General features: G+C 50.5%; 1 protein-coding gene and 1 non-coding gene across 3 annotated transcripts; one reads left to right on the top strand and one right to left on the bottom strand.

The window, feature by feature from the left end:
- Positions 1-1029: 1029 nt before the first annotated feature.
- HOXC4 (homeobox C4) lies at positions 1030-13094 on the top strand. Of its 2 annotated transcripts, XM_031019887.2 has the most exons (3): positions 1030-10351; positions 10500-11419; positions 11910-13094. In XM_031019887.2, the coding sequence occupies exons 2-3, from the start codon at positions 10981-10983 to the stop codon at positions 12260-12262; spliced, it is 792 nt and encodes a 263-aa protein (XP_030875747.1). In that variant the 5' UTR covers positions 1030-10351; positions 10500-10980; the 3' UTR covers positions 12263-13094. The 2 variants fall into 2 exon arrangements, with proteins under 2 accessions (XP_030875747.1, XP_081677892.1); XM_081821766.1 differs by having other exon boundaries at positions 1030-11419.
- An 8270-nt stretch (positions 13095-21364) lies between these two features.
- LOC115937756 (U6 spliceosomal RNA) lies at positions 21365-21471 on the bottom strand. The gene has a single exon (XR_004072999.1). It is a non-coding gene; the product is annotated as a U6 spliceosomal RNA (small nuclear RNA).
- Positions 21472-23611: the final 2140 nt, after the last annotated feature.

Raw genomic sequence — 23611 nt, forward strand, 5'->3', positions numbered from 1 at the left:
CCAGAAACTCAAGGGGTCTAGACTGAGGAACTGGGGTGATAGAGATCTCTTTGTCTTTGAGTCCTACAGAACCCTGGGATCCATCTTCCTCTGCCATTCCTAAGGTTCACTGAGGGGCAAAAGGAAAACAGAGATACCCAGGAGGATTCACTCTGTGTGTGTGTGTGTGTGTGTGAGAGAGAGAGAGAGAGAGAGAGATGGGGTGGGTGGGTGGGATGCAATCTGGGACTTGGGAAAGTTGGGCAAGGTAATCCAGGACCTTGTTCAGTCTCTGATGACTAGGCCTTAAGATCTACAATGAGAAGTTGAATAGGAGACTTATGCAGGAAGGCAGCTTTTTCTCTACACCTGACACACATGCAGAGAAAGTTCTACCATGATCTGCAGCCCCACATGGGCTGGGTAGAATGTGTGGGCTCAGCTACCTGGTGTTCCTTCAGGACTGCAGTTGTCACAGCTCTCAGAGAGGTAGGGCAGGCTGGGTTCTGCCCTTGAAAGATCCCTACATCTCCCAGCCCCTTCCCCCAGACCAGAACACCACACCGGAACACACAGAAGTATATATATGTGTCCAAGTATGGTATGAAAGAGAAGCCCAGGCAGAGTACAGTAAACCAATTGACTTGAACCAGCTTCCCACTCATTGTCCTGCCCCATTCTTCCCATCGATTCAGCCTGGAGACCATTTGTCCTCCCCGGCCCACCCCTGCCTCCTCAAGCCCTGTGTAACTGTTAAGTTTCCTCTCTTCTGCCTCCCTGGAAAACCAAGACCCTGGAGCAGCCCCCACAGATGGTGACAGCCAGGCTCTTGATGACCTTTAGTGTCCTGTTGGCCTGTTAGGTTGTGGGGGGTTGGAAGGCAATGTGGGACTATAAGACCAGAGCCCTTATCTGATCCAATCCTCCTTTTACTTGCTATTCTAGGCTCAAACTCAAACTCAGGGCTACTTTTTCGCTCAGTGGGGGAATTTTTCATCTAGTAAATACTTCTTTAAAAAGTCCAGTGTGTGTGTGTGTGTGTGTGTGTGTGTGTGTGTGTGGTATGAATGAAGGGAGTAAGGGTCAGGTCCCTCATTTTAGATTGCGTCTCTCCCCCTCCTCTGGGTGGAGGATGGGGGCGTGGGCTGAGGTTTTATTGAGGGTGCTTTTCCTGTTAGGAGTAGAGACGGGGTCATAAAAGCCTAGAGGAGGCTGTTTTGATCTGGTGACTTCTCAGGAAGTAGCATCTGAGGTTTTGCTTTGTAAATCACTCTCCCCCAAGCTGGCCAGCTAGATTGGATTGCACTTCCCCAAGCCCACCTGGGGCCCCTCCTTACCTCCCTTTCCCCAGTAAACCAAAGGAGAAAAATTAAAGGAAGTCCAGAGCTTTCCAGATCCTATGCCTCCAATAAGAAAAGGGCTCGTTGGTGATTTTTCCCGCTCAAAGTTCCAGATTTAAAAACCATGCAACCTTTCATTCTTCTTTTTGCCCACACCGACCTCAGTCCCCCCAACCGTTCAATTAAAAAAAAACTAACATAGAAGGCAATCAGCTTCTGAGCCTGGTGGTTAATACTATGACTCCTGGAGACTCTACCATGACTTCTGAGTCTGCTATTCCCCTGTGACCCCATTCCTGAGCCCCAAACCCTTTCTTGGGAAGATGAGACTTCAGGTGTATAGAGAGCTTTTGAAAAGAGGCATTGGGAGTGAGGCGTATAGAAGAACCCATCTAGCACCGAATGAATGGAGGAGACTCTCTACAGTCTGTGACCGGGTTTTATGTAATTAAGATGGGTGCAGGTGTGTGTGTGAAAGCCCACAGCCTTCTCACATCTCACAACTCACCGCCGTAAGGCTGTAACCGAGCTGTCTCCAAACAAAACTGCATTTTACCTGAATAGCTCCATTTTGTAATGTTAATGAGCCTTGCCCCAAAGACACCCCAACCTCCCACGGGTCCCTCCATCCCCAGCCTTGGGCTAGGGAGCTGAAAGGAAAGCAAGTAAAGAGCTCTCTACGTCCATCTCAGTTAGGGACGCTTTCAGGCCCAGGGATCAGGGCTCTTATCCATCTCCGGAGAAATGCCCCCATATGCTGGAAATGAGGCCATAGATTATATGAATTCCTGGGCCTCTTAGCACTTGCACAGGCTCTAGTTTACCTTCATTTGTTTCTCAGAGAAGTCTGGGCTGGGACATCCCAAGCCCACAAGCACTAGAGAATCTCCCTCATTCCTAGGACTCAATGCAAATACACATATCGTTATAGAGAGCTGAGCAGTTCAATAGCTACCCACGTGAAAATGTATTTATAGATCAATCTATGTCTATATAACAGGATGTATGTTTTATATCACTCTCTACTCCACATTTAAATGCAGGTATATAGATCTTTAGATTTATAGATCCACAGTGAACATACCAGTCCTCTGTCGAATTCCTGTGTGCGCATTACCAATCTTTCTGTAGTGGTTGGATGTATACGCTGGGATGTATTGGTACAGCTCTCTCTAAACATCTAGATGAATATTTGAGGTTTTTTTTCTCGATCGGAAAGAACTATGTGTGTATTGCTCAATCTCTATTTTGAAAATTTTATCTAGATTTATGCAAGGGCCTTAACCCATAAAATAGCTACATATCGAAGCTACATATTTGGACATCTTTATGGTCTTTGCCGTTTTGCTGCAAACTTAGACATTTGAGCATATGTTTAGAGATGGTTCCATAATACATATATCTATACGTAGGGGCATAGATCTCCCTCTGGAAGGATTTAAACTTACTACATCTCTCTATCTCTGTGATCAATAGAGACATCAGGCAGGTGGGGATGGAGAACAAGTATCTTTTGGATGTTTTGCTTATTGAAGTGAGCAATTCTGTTGCTATCTCTAAGGCTATCTCCAAATCTAGTCCAACTGAGTCATCTGCCCCCTCGAAAACCCACTGTGGGGACCACAGCCTCTCTCTCCAGGCTGTCCTGTGCCCTGAAGTCCCAGCCAGGCTCCCCATCCTGCAGTATCTCTCAAGACAGCCACGAAGGAGAAGGGGAGAGGAGAAGGGGAGGATCCTTCAGCTCGGCTCCTCTTGGCTCTCAGGGTGGAGAGGCTGACAGGGGCATGAGAGTCTTCCCCAACCCCGACTGGGCCTTTGGATTTGGGGGAAAAGGGTGCTTAAGTCCTTGACGGTTTTTGTGGGGTGCCCAAATGGTGCCAGGGTCTCTGCCCGAGCCCTAGGTGCCCCCTCCCCAATTGTTCTTGGTGCCCAGGGCCCAATTAAGCGGCCGCAGCGCTCCCTGCAGCCCGCTCTCTTATCGGCGGGGATTGATGCCTCCGCGGCTCCTGTATATCATTTCCAAGATTTTTTCTGTCCAACTCCTCGGCTCCTTTGGCTTCCGCGGCTTTGACTAATGATTGCTACAGATGCCAACGTCTCCAGAATCCTAATAACCAGGCAGGCGGACTCTTATTTACCCGGCAACATTGCTGCGTGGGGGTGGGGGGCGAAGGGGGTTGGGGTGTTGTAGGTTGGAGGACAGGGAGAAGGTTGTGACCAACTCAAGTTTCACCGAACTTCTTCCCCAGTGAGAAAGACATTCCCAAGTCCCTCCTGTCCCTGAGGGGGTAAAATATAATCAGAAAATGCTGCTAATAGTAACTCATGGCTTGCCTCATTGCAAGGGCTCAAAGAATGAACCGGACGTGGGAGAATAATCAGAGAAGTGTTTATTAGTTGTAGATAGATGAGAGAGTAAGCGGAAAACCAGCGGTTTGGGGAGGAAAGAGAGTGTTTTCTTCCGGAGAGAGAGACGGGGAAAGAGGTCAGCCACGGTGGGCGCAGGGGCTCCTTTTCTTTATTCCATGGCTCCCCCTTCCTCTCCCCACCCCAGATCCACACTTGTCTTAAACGCAAGTTCCTTCCCTCTTCCCCGCCCTTCACCTCACCTTCAGTCCCTCCCGTGCAGGGGCCGCTGCCCCGCGTGCTGCCGGACGCAGGTGCCCGCAGCCAGGCGCGCTGGGGCTGCCAGGGCGATGGGCCTCGGTCTGGGGCTGGGAGGCAAAAGCAGACTCCGCGGCCAACTGCGGGCTGGGGGCCGCCCGCCCTGCGCTCCCGCTGGCGCTCGGTGGCGGAAAGTTGTGGCCGAATTTGCTTGTCCCGGCGCTTCTGGCCCTCCCTCCGGCGCGGGGCGGCTCTTTGGGGGAAACGGTTGGAGCTCCCCGCCGAGCCTGGAGCCAGGCGTGGTGCTGCCTCGGGTCCCAATCCAGACCTTCCAACACACGCCACATTCGGGTGAAGAGAAAACACAAAAACGCGGAGCAGTCCAGCTCCGGGCCCAGGCATGGAGTGATAACTCACACATGGAACATTTTTCTATCAGAGGATAATGGAGCACAAAATAATTCAGGAAGGCGAATGGGCAGGGCCCGAGTAGCAGAGCCCGGCGGCGTGGGGCGGCTGCAGCCCGGGCCGCGCCGAGAACCGTGGGAGGACCATTTCGTTGGAGTGTAGGGCGAGGCAGCAGCCCGGACCGGACCCAGGCCACCCGAGGGGCAGCCTCTAAATTACAGCCCGTCAGGAGGACTCGGAAACACAAAAAGAGAGCCGAAAGATTTAAACAGTCGGAGGCAGAGGCGTCCCGACGCGACCAAAGCGAAAATCAATCACGTAATTAAACCGGGGAGAGGGCGAGGCCCAAGGCTGGGGGGTCCAGGGTTCGGAGGAGGAGTCCAAGGTGCGGGGTCGAGGCGGGCGAGCGGCCCGGGGATGCGGGCTCGCCCGCCGGGGCCAGAGCGCGGAGGGGCTGCGGGCAAGTTTGGAGCAGATCGCAACTGATTCCCGCTTGGCTGGGAAGAACAGGCTGCCTGTCCTCTCCCAGGCCCGATCCAGAAGCCACCGGTGGCCCCTTCTCGGGTCCCCCATTTTTATGGAGCTGTGGTTCGGGGTTAAAGGCTGCTCCCCATGGTCCAGTGGTGCCAGGGATGTGTCTAGGGAAGTTTGTCGGGGAGCCCAGGGGGCACCAAGATGCTGCCTCTGGGTTTGAGGAGATGGAGGGAGGTGGCACCCCGGTTTCAGGCCCTTACATAGTGGCCTGGGCCTTGATTCCCCCAACCCAGGAGTCAAGGCAAGCCTCTGGAATGACTCCCCTCTCTGGGCCAAGGCTGGGAAAGGGAGTAGGAGGCAGATGGGCTTTATTAAAGGAGAAACTTGGGGCAGAGCAAACTGGGCCCCTTTGGGCAGGGAAGGAGAAGGGACAGTTCCTGGAAGAAGAAAATGAGGCACACTGGGAGCTCTGTGTCGTGAGGGAATGATGCTCTTGTTATTATAGAGGTTAATAATGGTAATGATCTTGCATGGCTGGGTCAGCCCGGAGAGACCAAGCTCTCCACAGTCTTTTCTCACAGAGGTTTTTCTGGACAAGTCAACGGGGCCCCAACTTGGTTGTGGTTGGGGAGAATAAAATAAAGACCTTCCCTCCCCTCCCCTGCCCTTTCCTCTCTGACTCCTTGAGGACTCCAGAAAACAAGGGAATCTTATTTAAAAAAAAAATCTCCATCACCCCCCCCCCATCCCCATTATTTTCCTCTGTTCTTTCCAGTTCACTAAAATGCACTGTCTTTGGGCGGTGGGCTTTCCTGGAGTGCCCTTCTCATGAAACAAGCAGTTACAGATCCTGTCTCTGACCCTGGAGGAGAGAGACCCAGGATTCTCTTGCCTGCTCCACGGAATTCTCCTTCTATCCTTAGCCTTTCCCAGTCTCTGCCTTCCTTGGTCCTGGGTGCCTGATCCCATGGGTCTCTGGCAGCTCAGAGGCCAAGAACAGATTGAGCCATTTTGAGATGCCCTCATCAAGCCCCCAAAGGGTTCCCAGCCTCCTATCATTTCCTTAATTCTGGAAGCACCAGGCCAAGGAACCCACCATAAGCTACCCTAAAGCCAGCCTAATTCCTAGAACTTTCAAAACTGCATTTCGCCTCCTTTAAAAGTAAGTCCTTTCCCCCCCTCTAACAGGAAAGTTTAGGTTACAAATCTCCAGCAGCGCAAGCTTCCTGCAGCCGCAAGTCAGAATTTTCAGCAGTAACAACAAAAATATTAATAATAAAAAGAATTAAAGCTGGCATCAAAGGCAGAAAGGGACACCCCAGCTCAAGTTTTAAAGGGGATATAATCCAGCAGCCTTGGATGAGAGTGGGGGTCAGTGAGGCCAGGATGAGCAAGGAAGGGGGTGGGGAACCCAACCTCTAACTAACAATTTCTCCAGCATAAAAATGAAACATCAAATTCGTTAGCCCAGGGCCTTCATTTTTCCCCTTCCACATTATAACTAGTTATTGAACTCGCTGGAAGATCTAAAGGCCATTTGCGAAGAGACAAATTTCAATGGAGTTTCCCCATCAATAACCCCATGGCAGTGACCTATTGGAACAAGTCAAACACCCGAGGTGAAATGCAGGTCACTCTGTCTAACCAATATTAAAATGCGGCCACTTTTTAAAAAGCCACTTTAAACGAGATTTGAGGAAAATTGAATTCCAAGGAAGGCAAGGCAAGGAGGGGGAAATCCACTAGAGGACCTTGCCTATGGTCTCCGAACAAACAAGAGAAATCCATCTTTAATATTTTAAAGGGGGGCAAATTAACATTCCATGATTGCTTTTTTTTTTTTTTTTTGAGACTATAAGCGATTCCAGGAGGAAAAAAAAGGTTTAGTATTTTCTGGTGACACGTCCGGGTTATTAAAATCATTTTAGACCAATTCATTACTTTTACTGACAAGAGATTTAAGAAAAAATCAATTAAGCATTTGCATATTCTTTTGCATACATTACCTCTGCCTGCTGGCATTAGAAAGGGACAAAAACACACATACATACAAACACACACGGCAAAAAATGAGATAAGGGTCTTGCTGTAGTTTGGGGTTTTCAAGTTGCTTGGAGAAAAAATAAAAATGAAGTGAATTACTTGATTGCATACCATCTAAAAGTCAATTTATTTGAGGAGAGGGAAAGAGAGGTGTTGCGATTTTTAATCTCTAAAACAACAATAACAAAAGCACATCATACACACACACAAAATCCTGCACTTCTGAGAGTGGGAAAAGGAATGACCCTCATTTTCCTTCTCTTTGCCCTCCAAATCCTGAGTTGGTTCTCCCATTTCTTTTTCTCCCTAGGAAAATCCAGGGAGTCTGAGAGGTGAGAATTTAATGCAGCACAGAATGTGCGGAGCCGCTGAGGTCCCTCAGCCGGCAGCTTGTTACTGGGGAGGGGGGGAATATGGGTTATCCAACGGTCAGTATGGTAATCCGGGCACAATAAGGCCTTGCACACAATGGACACATATTTTTCTTCAGCGGTGTCAGAAGGGAAGCGCTTTGTACTGAAACATGTTTCCGAAAGAGAAACCAGATCGAGATTTAGAAAGGAGATGGGGAGGGTGGCATTCAGAGAGCGCTTGGAAGCTGGCAAAGGGTGGTCAGAAAAAATAAAAAATAGAACTGGGGCAGAGAGAGGTGGAGGGCAGAGTGGGAGTGGAGATCCTTAGGCTGGCAAGACAGGAGCAGGAGGGCAAAGCACAAAAGGAGAGAGGACCAGATACAAGGACTCATCACAGGCAAGAGCTGCTTGAGTGCCCCCCCCCATTAAGCCAATGCTAAGTGCACGAGCTCTCCAGAGGGATTTTATTTCTGTGCTTGTAATAATATCCAGGTGAAAATGTTTGCATGTATGTGTGTGGTAGAGTCTGGCTGGCTTGCTATTTTCCCCTTGTGATAGGCAACTTCCTTGCTATTAAAGTACAGGCACCCAAAAAGAGTTTTTTGGCAAATGATGTAGATGAATGTGGCAAATTTGGAGGATCTCCCAGATTTCATTTTCTGGAGGTGCATGTTGAATTAGCTGTGCAAACCTGGGATGAGAACCCCACCTATTTATGGCTGCATAAGGAGGCATTTAATGTATTAATAAGTATTAACAGTATGTATGCATATATATTTGTTAGCTGTGATAACCAAAGACAGACTTGACATTCAGCTGGAGGCAACTGAACTCTCTGTATCTACTTATACATATTGGTCCAAAGTGGGTTTCCTGCTCCGGCTCCCTTGACCCACCTGCAGGAGCTCAGAATCCTGGGGAGTGGGGGCGTAGGATGGGCGACGCCTTGGGAAGAACTCCCTAACAAGCCCAAGAAGGTGAAGAGATGGAAGAAAAGAGGGTTGTCACGGGGCGGGGGGTGGGCAGGACTGGTAGAAGGTGAGTGTGAGGGCTGGGAGCGGAGGAGCCAGGCCAACACCTCACCTTTCCAAGGTGAGTTAGAGAATATTCTGGGCCAGGATTGGGTGGGGCAGCCTGATCCAGGGGCTGGCCTGAAGGGAGGTTGGGGGTGGGGCTGGAAGGCTTTCTCCTCCTTCAGCAACCCTCCCCCCACCCTACCTGAGCTCTCCGGAGCTTTGGCCCTCCCTGGGGGGCAGTCTGGGGGCTGTGGTTCAGACTCTTTATGTAGGGCAGCATTCAACATTGGTTTCCCTTTGCCCTCTTTCAGCAACTTATAATTAACCCACCCCTACCACCAATAATTACAACAAATAAAACCCTCCCAGGCTCCAAACCACTATCAACCAAGCAGCAGCCTTCCCCTCCCCACAGTTTCACATTCCTCTTCCGACCCAATTGGCCAGTCCTCAAATGCAGACGATCCCAGACAGGAATGGGGAGGGACCCACTGGGAAATTTGGGACTCTCTTCTGAGAGACGGTGGCCCTCCAGGGAATTCCTGTTCCCTCACCTGCCTGGTGGTAGGGAGACAGGGCATTGTCCTCCTGGGGAGAGGGTATCCAGGGGCCCCCAAGCCTGGCTCCCAGTGAGCCTGGGGTGAGGAGAGACTCGGCACTGGAGGATAGAGGGTGGCCAGCGGGCCCAGGTGGTTCTCATTCCTGCCCTCAGGGTGAGCCCTCATTTGAACGTGGGGACCCCCTCTCCCACATCCCTAAGGTGGTGAAAGACAGGTGGGGAATCTCCTGCCTTCAGTCTCCCTCTCACGAGGGCTTTATTATTTTTTTTCCCTTTCCCCTCCTCATTCCCTTAATTGCAGATGTTCTAATTAAACCCTCAAATAGTTGTTATGCCGTTTTAAAAGGTACTTATTCAAGTGTCAACCAGGCTGGGCTGGTAGGAGGCAGCGTAGGGCGGCGAATTAAAGGTAGATTGACTAATCACGGCGGCGATCATAATAATAAAATCAGAGGGAAAAAAATCACATTACGACTTTTCGTGGAAAGGAGGGAGCAGGCAGCCAGCGGCCGCCAGCCCTGCGCCGCCGCCGACACAAAGAGTGCGGGCGATTCCGCGAGACTGATTTATGACGTTTTACAGCCCTATAAAAGCTGTAGCGACGAGGCAAGCGCTCCTACCACCGCTGGCAGATTTAGTCTAATAAATAAAACATAAACAGTTAACTTTATGTGTCACTTTTATTGTTATCAAGTAAAATATAGCCGAGCCCCGGCAAGCTATGATTTTAAACTATAATTGTTATCAAGTACAACAAGAGGACCCAGCTCCCTCCCTGGGCTCTCCCTTCTGCCACCCCCCAACTCTGAGTTATGGGATCAGCTAATTGGAATTAGTGGCACGACGTGGCCACCCCTGGCTGGGGTGGGGGGGCGTCAGAAAAAGCAGCCCTTTCTTGCCCCCTCCCGTCTCCATGGCCCTGCCACCCCACCATCAGGGTATTCCTGTGGGTGGGTGGCAGAGAGAGGGGAGCGGGTAGGAATGGACTGGAGACCCCCAAGGTCTGCCCAGCCTCCCCAGCTTGGTGAGCTCACCCCTCAGCTTTTGGAAAGCAGCCTGGAGCCGGCCCTTGGGAATGTGTGTTTACATGTAAACACATGTGTTACATGGATACAATCCCTGGCCGGAAGCAGGCTCTGCCCACACAGGCCTCCCGCTTAGCTAGGTCGGCGCTCTGTGGGGATGAAGCAAGAAGAGCTCCCAGGGCCTTGGCTGGGCACCATCGCAGGGCACTGACCCCTGGCAGATCCCTCTCCTCCTTGCCGCAGGTCCTTAGGAACCAGCCCTGGAGGTAGTTGTCAGAAAGCAGCAGGCCCAACGGAATGAGAGTGGAAACAGCAGTGAGCAGAAGAGATCCTCCGCTCTGGCGCCGGGGCAGGGAGGGTCAGTGGGTACTAGGGGAGGAGGGCAAGGCTTCTGAACTCTGCTTTTGCCAACCACTTCCTGTCTCTCTTCAGCGGGGGGTTCAACCCCCAGACCTCCAGAAATGACGTCAGAATCCTTTGCATCCCGCTGCCTCTACCTGCCCTGTCCGGCTGGGACCCTGCCTCGCCGGCCCCATGGCCAGAGGGTTGGGTGAGTGTGTATGGGGAAGGGGGCTGGACTCTGGTATCCTTGGATGGGGGGCACCCCAGGCTCTCCAGCCTCCTGGGCTCAGCCTGGGCCCCTCCCCATCCAACCTCCGCTCCAGTCCTCCTCATTCAACTTCCTCTTCCTGCAAAAGAGGGGCGCTGCCCGGTGACCTACACAGACTGAGACAGGATCAGGATCGCCATGAATGGAGACCTCCGGAAAAGCTCTGGAGCCGAGGCCCAGGGGGCCCACCGGAGGCCCACGGGGAGACCCTGGGAGGGGGCTGAACCGCAGCCTCCCCACAGCCCCCCAAAGCCCAGGCTTTGGAAGGGAGCTGAGGGCTTCCCATCCCCTTTTGCAGGGGAGGGCTGTCAGTCGGCGGGGTGCGCACTGGGGGCACCTCAGCCCCCACCGGCTAGCCCCACATCACCACCACCACCACACACAAAAAAAATTGGATACATTTTGAATAAAGCGATTCGGTTCCTTATCCGGGGACTGGGTTGCTCCGTGTGATTGGCCGGCGGAGTCACATGGTGAAAGTAACTTTACAGGGTCGCTAGCTAGTAGGAGGGCTTTATGGAGCAGAAAAACGACAAAGCGAGAAAAATTATTTTCCACTCCAGAAATTAATGATCATGAGCTCGTATTTGATGGACTCTAACTACATCGATCCGAAATTTCCTCCATGCGAAGAATATTCGCAAAATAGCTACATCCCTGAACACAGTCCGGAATATTACGGCCGGACCAGGGAATCGGGATTCCAGCATCACCACCAGGAGCTGTACCCACCACCGCCTCCGCGCCCTAGCTACCCCGAGCGCCAGTATAGCTGCACCAGTCTCCAGGGGCCGGGCAATTCGCGAGGCCACGGGCCGGCCCAGGCGGGCCACCACCAGCCCGAGAAATCACAGCCGCTCTGCGAGCCGGCGCCTCTATCAGGCGCCTCCGCCTCCCCGTCCCCAGCCCCGCCAGCCTGCAGCCAGCCAGCCCCTGACCATCCCTCCAGCGCCGCCAGCAAGCAACCCATAGTCTACCCATGGATGAAAAAAATCCACGTTAGCACGGGTAGGCAACTTTGCTTTTTGCTCTCCCCCTCCCTCCCCTCTTCCCAAGCGCTCCCCACCCTCCCCGGCCCCCTCCGGCCCCCGTCCTCCTTTCTCTCCTTCCCCCTCTCTCTCCAGGAGCGACTCTGGGTTAGCACAATTGAACTGGATTTACGAGCGAGAATGGGTAATTACATCCCCCATAAATTTTATGGCTTAGCTACTCTGGGCAGTCCGAGCCATGTGCTACGATCTGTTATGTATGTGTGAAAACTATGCTCGCTTTCTAAGGGCGCATAAATAATTCAGTGTCGTTACAATGAGGATTCCCCTCTTATTACACTACAAAGTCTCCAGCTTCCTTCAACTTCTTTATAACCCATTTAGCTTGATGACTTTATTTCCACCACCCCTCCTCCTGTTCCACAGAGCTGAGGATGGGGTGGGGGGGGGGCGGGAGCCTGCTGCCTCTGAACCCCACTATTTGCTTTCCCCCCTCCTCCTCCCCCCAGTGAACCCCAATTATAACGGAGGGGAACCCAAGCGCTCGAGGACAGCCTACACCCGGCAGCAAGTCCTGGAATTAGAGAAAGAGTTTCATTACAATCGCTACCTGACCCGAAGGAGAAGGATCGAGATCGCCCACTCGCTGTGCCTCTCTGAGAGGCAGATCAAAATCTGGTTCCAAAACCGTCGCATGAAATGGAAGAAGGACCACCGACTCCCCAACACCAAAGTCAGGTCAGCGCCCCCGGCCGGCGCTGCGCCCAGCACCCTCTCGGCAGCCACCCCGGGCACTTCTGAAGACCACTCCCAGAGCGCCACGCCGCTAGAGCAACGGGCAGAGGACATTACCAGGTTATAAAACATAACTCACACCCTGCCCCCACCCCGTGCCCCCGTCCTCCCCTCACACACAAATTGACTCTTATTTATAGAATTTAATATATATATATTTTTTGGTTCTTTTCTCTCTTCCTCCCACCTTGTCCCTTGTCAATTCCAAACTGACAAAACAGATAAACAAGCCCTCTGCCCTTGTCTCCCTTCCACTGTTAAGGACCCTTTTAAGCATGTGATGTTGTCTTAGCATGGTACCTGCTGGGGGTTTTTTGTTGTTGTTGTTGTTTTTATTTTTTTTAAAGGCCATTTTGGGGGGTTATTTATTTTTTAAGGAAAAAGCTGCAAAAATTATATATTGTAAGGTGCGATGGTCTGGTTTGGGTGAATTTCAGGGGAAATGAGGAAAAGAAAAAAGGAAAGAGAGATTTTTAAGCCAATTCTCATCCTTCTCCTCCTCCTCCTTCCCCCCTCTTTCCTTAGGCCTTTTGCATTGAAAATGCACCAGGGGAGGTTAGTGAGGGGGAAGTCATTTTAAGGAGAACAAAGCTATGAAGTTCTTTTGTATTATTGTTGGGGGGGGGCTGGGAGGAGAGGGGGGACGACAGCAGACAAAGCTAAATGCATCTGAAGAGCCTCTCAGAGCTGTTCAGTTTGAGGAGCCAAAAGAAAATAAAAATGAACTTTCAGTTCAGAGAGGCAGTCTATAGGTAGAAACCCCCCCACCCCACCATCGTGGTTATTGTGTTTTTGGACTGAATTTACTTGATTATTGTAAAACTTGCAATAAAGAATTTTAGTGTCGATGTGAAATGCCCCGTGATCAATAATAAACCAGTGGATGTGAATTAGTTTTACGTCAATGTCTGATGGTTTCTTTTTATCCCCCTCCTCCTTCTGGCCTGGTAACATCCCACCTTCTCTATAGTTGCCTGAGTTTAAGCAAACACACAAATCTTAACTCTCAACTCAGTTTTCCAATGTCCTTAGACGAACCAGCAAGGGGGTTGGGGCAGGGGATCCTCAAAAGAGGGGATATGGAAGATTAGTGCTGATTTCTCCCGTCCCTTCCCTGAGTCTGCAGAGAGGGACATAGAGTGTGGAGCTGGGAGGGTCTCACTTTTCTGTAGTTAGGCACAGTGTCTTCTTTTTGTTGATTCCTCTCTCCCCTCTTCTCTTTTCTCTCTGCTGAGTAGGCCTGCCTGATTTGCAGACAAGAAGGCAAGTTTAAGGAGTGGAGGGGGGAGACAAGAGTTTTCATCTTTTAGGACTCTTCTGGGATGAGGGATTAAGGAAGACGCCCCCTCAATGTGCCTGTGCTTCTTAAAAGAAGGAAGATTTTTGAGCTGGTGATTCTGGAGCAGCAAAGTGACCTGTCAGGGTGGCTTCTCTGTTTGTTTAGACTTGGAAAGAAGGGTGAAGTGGAGGCCAGAGGCCCAGGAGGCCCCCTTGCATGGGTAGGCCTCAAAGCCTGATGCCTAGAGATAATGAAGAACTTTTATTTTTTTCCCTAACTTTTATCATGGACCTGCCAGGTGTTGAGAAAAGACACAGGGAAAGGCAGGGACCACCCCTCTTCCTATAAGCTCCCAGGTCCTGGCAGGGCTTGGGGATAGCTGGAACAAGGCTCTCAGGCTGTTTAAAAAAAAAAAAAAAAAAAATTCAATTGTTTCCTTAGAGATAAAAAAAGAGAGAGAGAGAGAGAAACAACAACAACAAAAACTGGCCTGGATTACCTGAATAATTAATTTAAGCCAAAGGCTCCCAAATAATCCTGATCCTGAAGACCAGGCCCTAAGCAGGGCCTGCTCAAATCTTCTCTTGTTTGTTGGGAGGAGGTGGGGGTGGGTACTTGGTGGGCTTCTCAGACAATTTATCCAAATTTCAGAATAGAGGGCTACGAGAAGTAGAAGAGAGAGGGCGAAGAGATCTGGGATTTGTAGAGGAGGCAGGGATACCCCTCTCCCCTCTCCCCAAATTCTGGAGTGAAAGGTAACAATGGGGCCAATTGTGAAAATGTGTTGTTCGGCGTGCTTTGGGTTTATTTCCTCTTGAACCACTCGCTGGTTGTACTTGGAGTGGAGTACATATGGGTGCATGCATGTGTGTGTGTGTGTGTGTGTGTGTGTGTTTTGGGGGGAATCACTTGGTCCTGTAGGTCTACTTTCTCCTCCCTCAGTGGTGCCCTGGAGATAGCAAAACACGATGCCTACAGTGTGAGGAAGCAGGGCCAACAATTATCTGGAGTTATTTTATGTAATCAAGTGAATTAGGGGCCAAATCTGACTGTAGCTCCTAGCATCTTGAGGCAGTTGACTTTGGGGCAGGAAAAGGGGGTCTAACTGTGCTTGGGAAAAGGGAAGGAAGGTCTGAGGGGTGGACTTGGGTGTCTTTTCAACCCTGTAAGGAAGTTTAAATGGAAAAAGAGGGGGGGGGGCGGAGAAAGAAAAGGAACTTAAGATCCATAGGCTTATTCTAACTTTGCTCCTTTGGTTTTTTAGAGGAATTTATTCCCCTCTCTTCCCCAAAGCTGAAGAGATGAAAGCGAGGAGGAGAAAAATGACTATCTTTTCTTTCTTAAGCTTCTCCCTGAACTTGCCGAAGGGACACTCTAGCTCAGGAAAGCAGTAGCAAAGGGTTGGGACAGTTCTTTTATTGGCCTTCTTTAGGGGCTTCAGCTTCTCCTCCTCTCACACGTATACACACATAGTTGTTCTCTGTCCCTCTTGGTGTGACCAGGGGAAACATCATAAATCCCTAATTCTTGACAAATGAAACAAAACTAAACCCCCTTACATTTGAGTTTTTGAAGATTTTGGCCTCTGGCCTTCCCTCCAGTGGGCTCCATTCTCTCCTCTTCGCCCCAAACTCTCCTTTCCTTGGGCCTGACCACCCCAGAATGGGATCAGCGTCCCAGAGAGGGAGTGAGGGGCGTGGAGGGCCGACCTGGGCCCCTAGCTCCAACAGTCTGGGTCCCCGCTGCTGCTCCCCGCGATGCCGTCACAGCCTCACTGGGAAGGGCTGGAGCTTTTATTGAAGTCGGGTTGAGCACAGGGGAAAGGCTGGGGGGGAGGGCGGGGAGGACGCAGCCCAGGTTCACGGGGAGGACACAGCATTTTCTCGCCCATCGCCTTTATACTCGCAGCGCCTCTGACCTCTCCCCCACCCCCATCTCCGACCCTCCCAAGCCAGCTCTTGCTCAGCCCCTGGTCTCCAGATAGGACGCCACTGCTTTTGTAGGGCTGGGGATTTCTTGCCCAGAGTAATGGGAGAGGCAAGGCGCATGAATGCCTGCTAGCGCATTGTATCTCTCTCGCCAATGGCTAAGTTAAAAGAAGACGGGGTGAAAGCGGCAACGCCAATCTTCCAAGATCCTTCTCTCCAAGCACCTGGAGATCCCCACAGGTCACAAACCCCCTTGCCATGTAAGTAGTTAGCACTCGATCTGCTCAGGGCGAGGAGCACAGCAGTTACAACTCTGCCTCTGCGTGCATTTCCATATTTAGCTCAATTCCCGATCTTGGGGAGGGAAGGCGGGAAATCCAATCATGAACAGAAGACTTCTGCTGGGGGAAAATGGAGTTTCTGTGCCGAGTCTCGTGTACCTGGGGAGTGAAGAAACTTGGCTCAGAAAGGAGAAGGTGGGGAGGGAAAGTGAGCCTGGGGTGGGGGAAGGCCTGGGGAACTCGATTTCTCTGAGGGCGTCTTGCGGCTGCTCCTATGAAGTTTCCTACAAAGTTTTCTCTGCAATCTGTGCATCAGCTTTTTTTTTTTTTTTTCATGCGTGGACTTAGCGGATTGCAGTTCAGAGCTGCCTTCCCGCTGTTAGATGGATGTGTATGTGTGTGTTTGGGGGAGTGGAATGGAAGATAAAACAAGGGGGTTCTCCAGAGCTTGGGACCAGGGTACCCTCTGCTAGGCACCATTTGTCTACTTGTCCAAGATCAGGGAAGACAGACTCTGAAGGGGGCCCTCGAGACTGAGGGTGCTATGACGGGGAGGAGCAGCGTGCTGGGGCAATTCCACCATCTTCTCCTCTGCCTTTTGCCCAGTCCTGGGGGAGCATGCTATTGCCCTCACAGAGCTCCTTCTCATAGTTTTCCACAGCTTCTATTTGGTACCCCTCTTTCAGAGCTAATTCTGAGACCCTTCCCAGGTTTGGAAAAAGAGACAGAGGATTCCCCCCAACTCCAGCGGCCACCAGAGCAGAAGGAATATTTATTACCTCTCTGGATATCATTATCTAAGAATACAATTTTATGCACTTCCTAATCTGTTAGCCTGATTTATCTGGATGGGCAGGAACCCAAAATAAATATTTGGGGGATTTGGAAGGAAAAAAGTCTTTGCTTCTGACCAGTCTTTCTGATTGAACTGATCACCCCCCCGCCCCCCGCCACCAACTTGGTCTGCTTTTTCTACACCCCATATAGCTAGCCCCATTTAAATTTTTTCTCTGCAGCTTGTGGCTGTTTGGGGAATCGGAGTTTTAGTTGCCTCTTGAGAATTAAAAATGGCTGGGTACACTGTTTGAACCAGAGACCTGAAGGGGTCCCTCAGCCACCTTAAAATCCGTGTAGCTCTCGATGTTCGGATCCCTTTTGGATTTGGTAGCAGAGAGAAAGCAAGGTTTGCTCATCTGCCCTCCAGGTCCAGGAGCCCCTTCTCAGACCTGGCTCTGTCTCCACGGCTTAGGATTTGTCTTCTCTTCTCTCTCTGGGGTCAGCTCAGTAGCTTCTTGAACCACAGGGTCCATCCAGAAGCAGAGCCCACAGCCATGCAGACAGGGGCAAGGGCCTCTGCAGCTCCATCTTCCTGCTTCCCGGTTCCTGCAGACCCGCCTAGCTGATAAATTAGGAGGCAGGGAAGACAAGGATGGGTAGGGAGGATCTCCCATGTTTGAGGGTGAATAGGGTGACGGAGTCTAATAAATGGAAAGGGCTATTTTAAATTTCCAGTCCCCATCAGCAGTTGCCAGATTTCCTAAGATGTAGGGTCCTCTAGGGTCTCTCCTGCCAGTCAGGATGGGGTAGGGGTCAGACCCAAAGAAGTGTCACCTCTGCTCACTCCTCCTTTCTGACCCTCTGCCCAGCCTCGGAGATTGGGAGAGGGAAGGATATTTGAACTTCCGGGGGACAAGCCTTAAGACGGGCGTGGAGGAGGCACTGCCAAATAGTCCGAGCCTAGGCTCCCGCTGCCGGCCTCTGGCTTCCCAGGCAGCCGGGGCCAGAGAACCGGGCACAAAGCGGCCGCTGTCTCCGGGGGTCCCGGCTCCCTTCTGGAGCGACCGGGGTCCTGAGGATGGCGAACTGGGGCCCGCCCGGGCAAAGGTGAGGTGCGAGAGGGCGCTGCCGGAGGCCCCTCCGGGTTCCACGCCACGGCCGCTCCGGGCTCCGTGTCGCCTTCAGCTGGGTCACGACCCCGGGCTCGGCCCGCGGACAATAGGGCTCTGGGCGGGGGCCGCGGGCTGCGCGACCGGCCGAGCGGGTTCACTGCGCGGTGAACTCCGCTCCACCTCCGGGTCTCGGGTCTCGCCCTTTAAGAGCCCAAGCTCTCTTTTCTTTGCCCTATTCCGCCTTCATTTTTTTTTCGTAGAAAATTGAGCACACTCTCCATTGCTCCTCGGCCGAGCAATACCTCACCGTTACCGCCACCAAATCGGATTCCATTTTCTTTAGAAATGAAAGCAGAGTTTTCTCCCGAGTTACAAGAGCGGGGAATGGGACCCTCTCAAGATTTTTGTGGGCACGCAGAGAAGAGAAGAATCCCAGGCCATCAAACCAACAAATGGTCTCCTCCATCATAGGAATTCCAGGCCCAGAATGGGTCCTCTCTGCACCTCCACCCCAAATCATAGGAAGAATTGCTTCCCTCTTCCCCTGCCCTTTGTCTCTGGGCACTAGATTAGGATCCGGGCTCTTATAAAAGAGACATGCTCTCAAATCTGATGGGCAGGGACTGGACTGGGTTATCCATGGTGCGGGGGAAGTGTGAGTGGGGAGTGAGTAACTTGGGAGATGTCCCCCAACCGGTTTGTTCTTGTTCCTCGATCTCTCCCCATCCCAGTGATTGCCTGGCCCGTATTTGTGACTCTGTCCCTTTGGGCAGTGGCACAGTGTTTGTAACTTCGTCCATGTGGAGTCTTTCCACTCAGCTAGAATAGACCTTGGAAAATAAGATTGCAGAATACGGTTGGTTCTAGCTGGAGGTAAAAAGGCAGGCAGTTTGGGGAGAGGAGAAAATGGGGGAGGTATGGAATATTCCCCATGGACATTTGCTTCCTGCCTTTCCCCAGCTCCCCACCTCAGCGCTATCTTGCCTGACCAAGCTCAAAGATGAGATGGAGAGATGCTCCCCTCCCCCACCTTGGGAACCTTTCTTCTTGGACCCCATCGGACCATTTCAACCCATTTTGGAATGTGACTGCCTATAGCCCTGCCTGTCTTTACTTGGCTGTTTCAAGGTCTCTGCCTGGCATTTCTATTGCTTTCTGTGCTCTGTGTTTCCTCACATCCTTGCTCCTCTGCCCCTCTCATCCTGCAGCAATCCTCTGGGATGATCCCTAGCCCCAGTGCTCCTCCTAGAACTCCCCTCCAACTGAGAAAGCAGAGAAGAGGAACCAAAAGGTGGGGGCAGCAATCTGGGAGGGACAGCTGAGGTTCAAAAGTTCCTGGCTGAGCCTCCAGTCCAGGCCACCTCAGGGGCAGATTGGACCGACAGCTCCAGGGCCAGCAGCAAATAGAACAAGGTTTTACAGCCTGGGCAGATGTCGGCTTAGCCAACTCACCCGGATTCCCCTTTATCTCCTCCACCAAAGAGGCTCCAATCCCCACCATACCTTTGTTCTCTTTCCTTCCCCCCACCTCCCCCTTCTCTTCCTCCGTTTGATCCTGCCTTTACCCCTCAAATTATTTCTTTAGATCTGGAAGCATCTGTTCCTGCCTGCCCCTCCCCCCCCTTTCCTCCTTTTCCTCCTTTTCCTCCTCCCTCCACTTCTGGGAGTCAAAGAAGCCCCCAAATGGAGGACCTCTGGCATCTAGCCTGCTCTGCTACCCCAGGGCCCAGACACCAGTGAGGCCAACCCTTGAGAACCCTCCCCAACCCCCGTCACAGGCATTTTATTCTCCCAGCTGGTTGAGGGCCCTGGATTTGCAGTCTGAGTCTTGGCCCCCAGGGACCAGTCTCTTCTCTCACTGGGACAGTTACCCATTAAATTCAGGTGAAAGCGAGAAATCTGAGGTGGAAGGGTTTGGTGAAGAATTACTTAGGTAATTGCCCCAGTTCTCTGGGGGCTGTTTTGGGCTCCAGAGTTTGAACATGTCTTCATATCCTGACCATAGAGGGGAGATGGCCTTGGCAGGAGAGCCTGCCCCTTCCCTTGATGGCAAAGTCATTTTCTGAGCAATTAGAAAGCCCTCCAAGCCCTCCCAGAATTCCATAACCCTAACTGAGGAGACCAAGACAGTATCCACACTATGCACATTAGAGGGCCTGTTTTCTCTCTCCTCCAAAAAATAAAAAGAAACATATCCAGGAATATGTGGTCTCCAAAGCTTAAGGAGAGGGTGGTAAACCCAGTCCGGGTAAACAATAGAATGTCTTTTCCTCTCCTAGTCAATCCAGTTCAGTCTGAGTCCAGATAATTCAGGCTAAGACTCTTGAACTCAGCCTGGTAGACCGGCTTTAGCAAAAGCCCACTTCCTATCCCAGAGCACCAGACTGGAATACTGCCGAGGTCCTCGCCCTACTGCCCACCATTGAAAATTGGTAGAAACGAATAAGTCCTCTCTTCCCTCCCCTTCCTCCAGCTCCATCCTGAGATTTCACCCTGCCTGGCATCCTGCTCCCTCTTCTGTCCTTGAAGACCGGTGGTTGGCCAAAAGCCCCAGATTCATGCTCCCTGTGGCTCTGCCACTCAGTTTCCATGGCAATGAGAGGCAACTGAACTATTCCCCTGCCCTTCAGCTGGTTGGATAGACCTGTATCAGCCAAGATGTTCCTTGGGGGAACCTGACCGAAGAAAGATACAGGAGACGGGAGTCTGTATTTTGTTATGGCATCTTTGCTAATTAGTCAGGATGGAAGAGGGAAGACTGGGGCTAGAGTCCCTCCCTCCAGCCTCTAATTTCACACAGTCCTTTCTCTCTGCACACATGTTTACCTAGGAACACACCCTCAAAACACGCATGACAGATTCATGCTAGGACCTCAACATATCCGCTTCTGTTCATATCTGCATGGGTAGGTGACTTTGCTGAAGGCGTGTGCGTATGTGTGTGTACGTGCGTGTGCGTGTGAGTAGGGGTAATGTGTGACAGAAAATAACATCCCAGCTAGAGCTCCTGTGAAGTAGGCTCTTTGACCTATCACTAATGTCCCTGGTGACAGAGGCTTCTGCTGCCCCCTCTCTCCCACACACTGCTCTCCAAAGCTTGTCCCTTGGCCAAAGACCGTGGCGCCTGAGGACTCACCCTGATCCTGCAACTTGGCTCCTTAGGCCTGGGGTGGCTCTAGAAGAAGGAGGCGAAGTCAGAGGCCTCTGGAAGACCAGATTCTTCACTTAATACTCTACTTTTGCAAAGTGAGATCAAAACCACAAACATTTCTCTAACCCTCCAGTCTGTATGACTCTGCCGTCAGGCAGGACCTAGGAAACCACAATCACCACCACACCAGCAGCAACAGGGACAGCAGCGTGATGATCTCCTGGGGACGCTAACTGCCTTACGGTGGTGTTGGAGCAGTCAGGGGACTAATGTAGGAAAAGCACTTCGATGAGTGCTCGGCATACAGTAAACTTTCAATAAGCGCCATTTCTTCTTCTTCTTCTCCTTCTCCTTCTCCTTCTCCTTCTCCTTCTCCTCCTTCTCCTTCTCCTTCTCCTCCTTCTCCTTCTCCTTCTCCTCCTTCTCCTTCTCCTTCTCCTTCTCCTTCTTCTTCTTCTTCTTCTTCTTCTTCTTCTTCTTCTTCTTCTTCTTCTTCTTCCTATTACTATTAACAATAACAGGCATTTTCTTAAGTGCTTACTATGGACCAGGCACTGTGCTAAATTTGCTATCTCATTCAAGCCTACAATAATGCTGGAAGGAAGTTGTTGTGGATCTGCATTTTTTTTTTTTTGTGGTTCAAAAATATGGAACGCTTCACGAATTTGCGTGTCATCCTTGCTCAGGGGCCATGCTAATCTTCTCTGTATCGTTCCAATTTTAGTATATGTGCTGCCGAAGCCAGCACGTGGATCTGCATTTTACCGAAGAGGAAGCTGAGGGAGGCCCCCGAGGCTAGCGATAGGCTCCATTGGCAGAGCCAATGGAGGATGCCAGTCAGACTGGCCTGACTCCAGAATGGGCGCTCTGAACCCCTCCAACGATTCTTTGCTGGTGATGGACAGGGGCGCTGGCTGTCAGGATGGGCTGAGTTTAGCAGGGAGTGGGGGACCACGCCAGCCTGAGCACAAGCAGGACCTACAGTAACCTGAGTTTTGCTACTGGGCTTGCCTGGGCAGGTTCTTGTCCTCCCCAACAACAGGCTGTAACCAGTGGTTCTCAAACTTTTTGGTCTCAGGATCCCTTTACACTCTTAACAATTATCACAATCTCAAAGAACTTTTAAAATATGAGTTATAGCTATCAATATTTACCTTATTAGAAATTAAAACTGAAACCTTCTAAAAATCTTTAAAAATAATAATAATGAATCCATTACACGTTAACGTAACTAACTTTTCAGGAAAAATAACTATATTTTCCAAAACAATTTAGTGAGAAGAATGTCACTGTTTCGCATGGAGGCAAATCTCTTTAATGTCTAGCTTCATAGAAGACGAATGGATTCTCGTACCTGTTTCCGCATTCAATTTGTTGCAATACCTTGTTTTGGTTGAAGTATATGAAGTACATAGCCTCATGCAGATAAGTAGCAGGGAGAGGAAAGACCTCTCGCAGAGCTCCTGAAAGGATCTTCAAGAACTCCCAGGGATCCTTGGACCACATTTTAAGAACCACTAATCTAACCGACTGAGCTAACCAGCAGAAGCTACTCCATTGGCTTATATTGGATACTGTTTTAGCTCATTAGTGGTGCTTCTGACTCCAAAACCTATCATCATTTCACTATTCCATGCTGTATTTGGAATGTGTCATCTTCGGCAACTTATTCAATTTTTCTATCCCATGGATAGATTAACAGACAGAAAGACAGACATATACATACATATATGCTATGTATGTCATAGATATATATTCATCGTTTTTTAGTACCAAAATGTAGAATAAAATACAAATTTATAGATAAAATGGCCTTCCTATGTCTAACATTGTTTGAGATGGCAGCTTAGCTATTAATATCAGTCTTGTGTTTCAGGAGGGGAAACTGAGCCAAAGAGGGTGATGTGACTTGCTGAAGATGACATGCTCAGCAAGTGGTGGACAGTAGACTCGAACTCCTGTCCTCTAACTCCTAGACCTGTATTTACCCACTCAGAACCCCTTTCTCTAGAGACATAGGTGTATAACATGAGTATGGAAGGTAGATGTGTGCCATGCACAAACTCTTTCTGGAAGTATATGTGATGGTTGTTTATCTGAATATATCTATGTGTGAGAGGAGAAAACTATCTTGTACCTGCATGCAAAGGTATAGTTTTGTTAAGAGGTACAAGGCACCAGCCTGACAGTGTTTTTCCCTCCTCACCAAACTCTCCACGTGTCTGTGGTCCTGGGCTTGATCTGTCCATTGTCAGGAACATTTCTTCCTTCCAGGTCTCCTGCTGGTACATTCTCACTGAGAGTGTGTAAATTGCCCACATCTTCCCATGAGCACACAGAACAGGTGTAACAATCTAATATGCCCTTCTTTTTCTTCCCCCAAACATCATGTCTGACACATCTTTTCAAAATAAGTGATCTACAAGTGTCCAACCAAGGAAAGCATAGCTGTGTGAACCGAGGTGTGTATCTGTCTGCGTAAATGCAAATGTGGAGCCCTTGGGTGTCCATATACTTGTCTGGGTAATCCCCATGTAAATGTATGAGCAACTGGAGTCTCAGTTCTTTCATTAATCTGATAAGTATTTATTCACAAATTCTATGTTTTATGGCTGCGTGAGGCTCATGTTTATGCAGGATCCAATGAGAAGAACCTTCGGTAGGAAGTCAGGCTGCCTGAATTCTAGTCAGAGCTTTCTGCTCCCCCTTGCTGTAAGCAAATCCCTTATCCAGTGAGAGCCTCCACTTCCTCATCCACATAATGGGGGGAAACAATTATAGTCTCAGCTACATCTCTGGATGGGGAGTGTAGTGAGGCAGTCGTAAGAGATGCCTGAGTGAACATGATTCTTTTTTTGTTATCAAAAATTTCAAACACAATAGTAGAG

The sequence above is a fragment of the Leptonychotes weddellii genome, chromosome 5, assembly GCF_054177405.1.
Source record: "Leptonychotes weddellii isolate Sample4059 chromosome 5, ASM5417740v2, whole genome shotgun sequence".
In the NCBI taxonomy this organism is placed as follows: domain Eukaryota; kingdom Metazoa; phylum Chordata; class Mammalia; order Carnivora; family Phocidae; genus Leptonychotes; species Leptonychotes weddellii.

Coding starts and splice junctions, on each gene's coding strand:
- HOXC4 (XM_081821766.1), top strand. CDS start 10,981: ATGATCATGAGCTCGTATTTGATGGACTCTAACTACATCGATCCGAAA. Junction 11,420..11,909: donor AAAAATCCACGTTAGCACGG/GTAGGCAACTTT, acceptor TCCTCCCCCCAG/TGAACCCCAATTATAACGGA.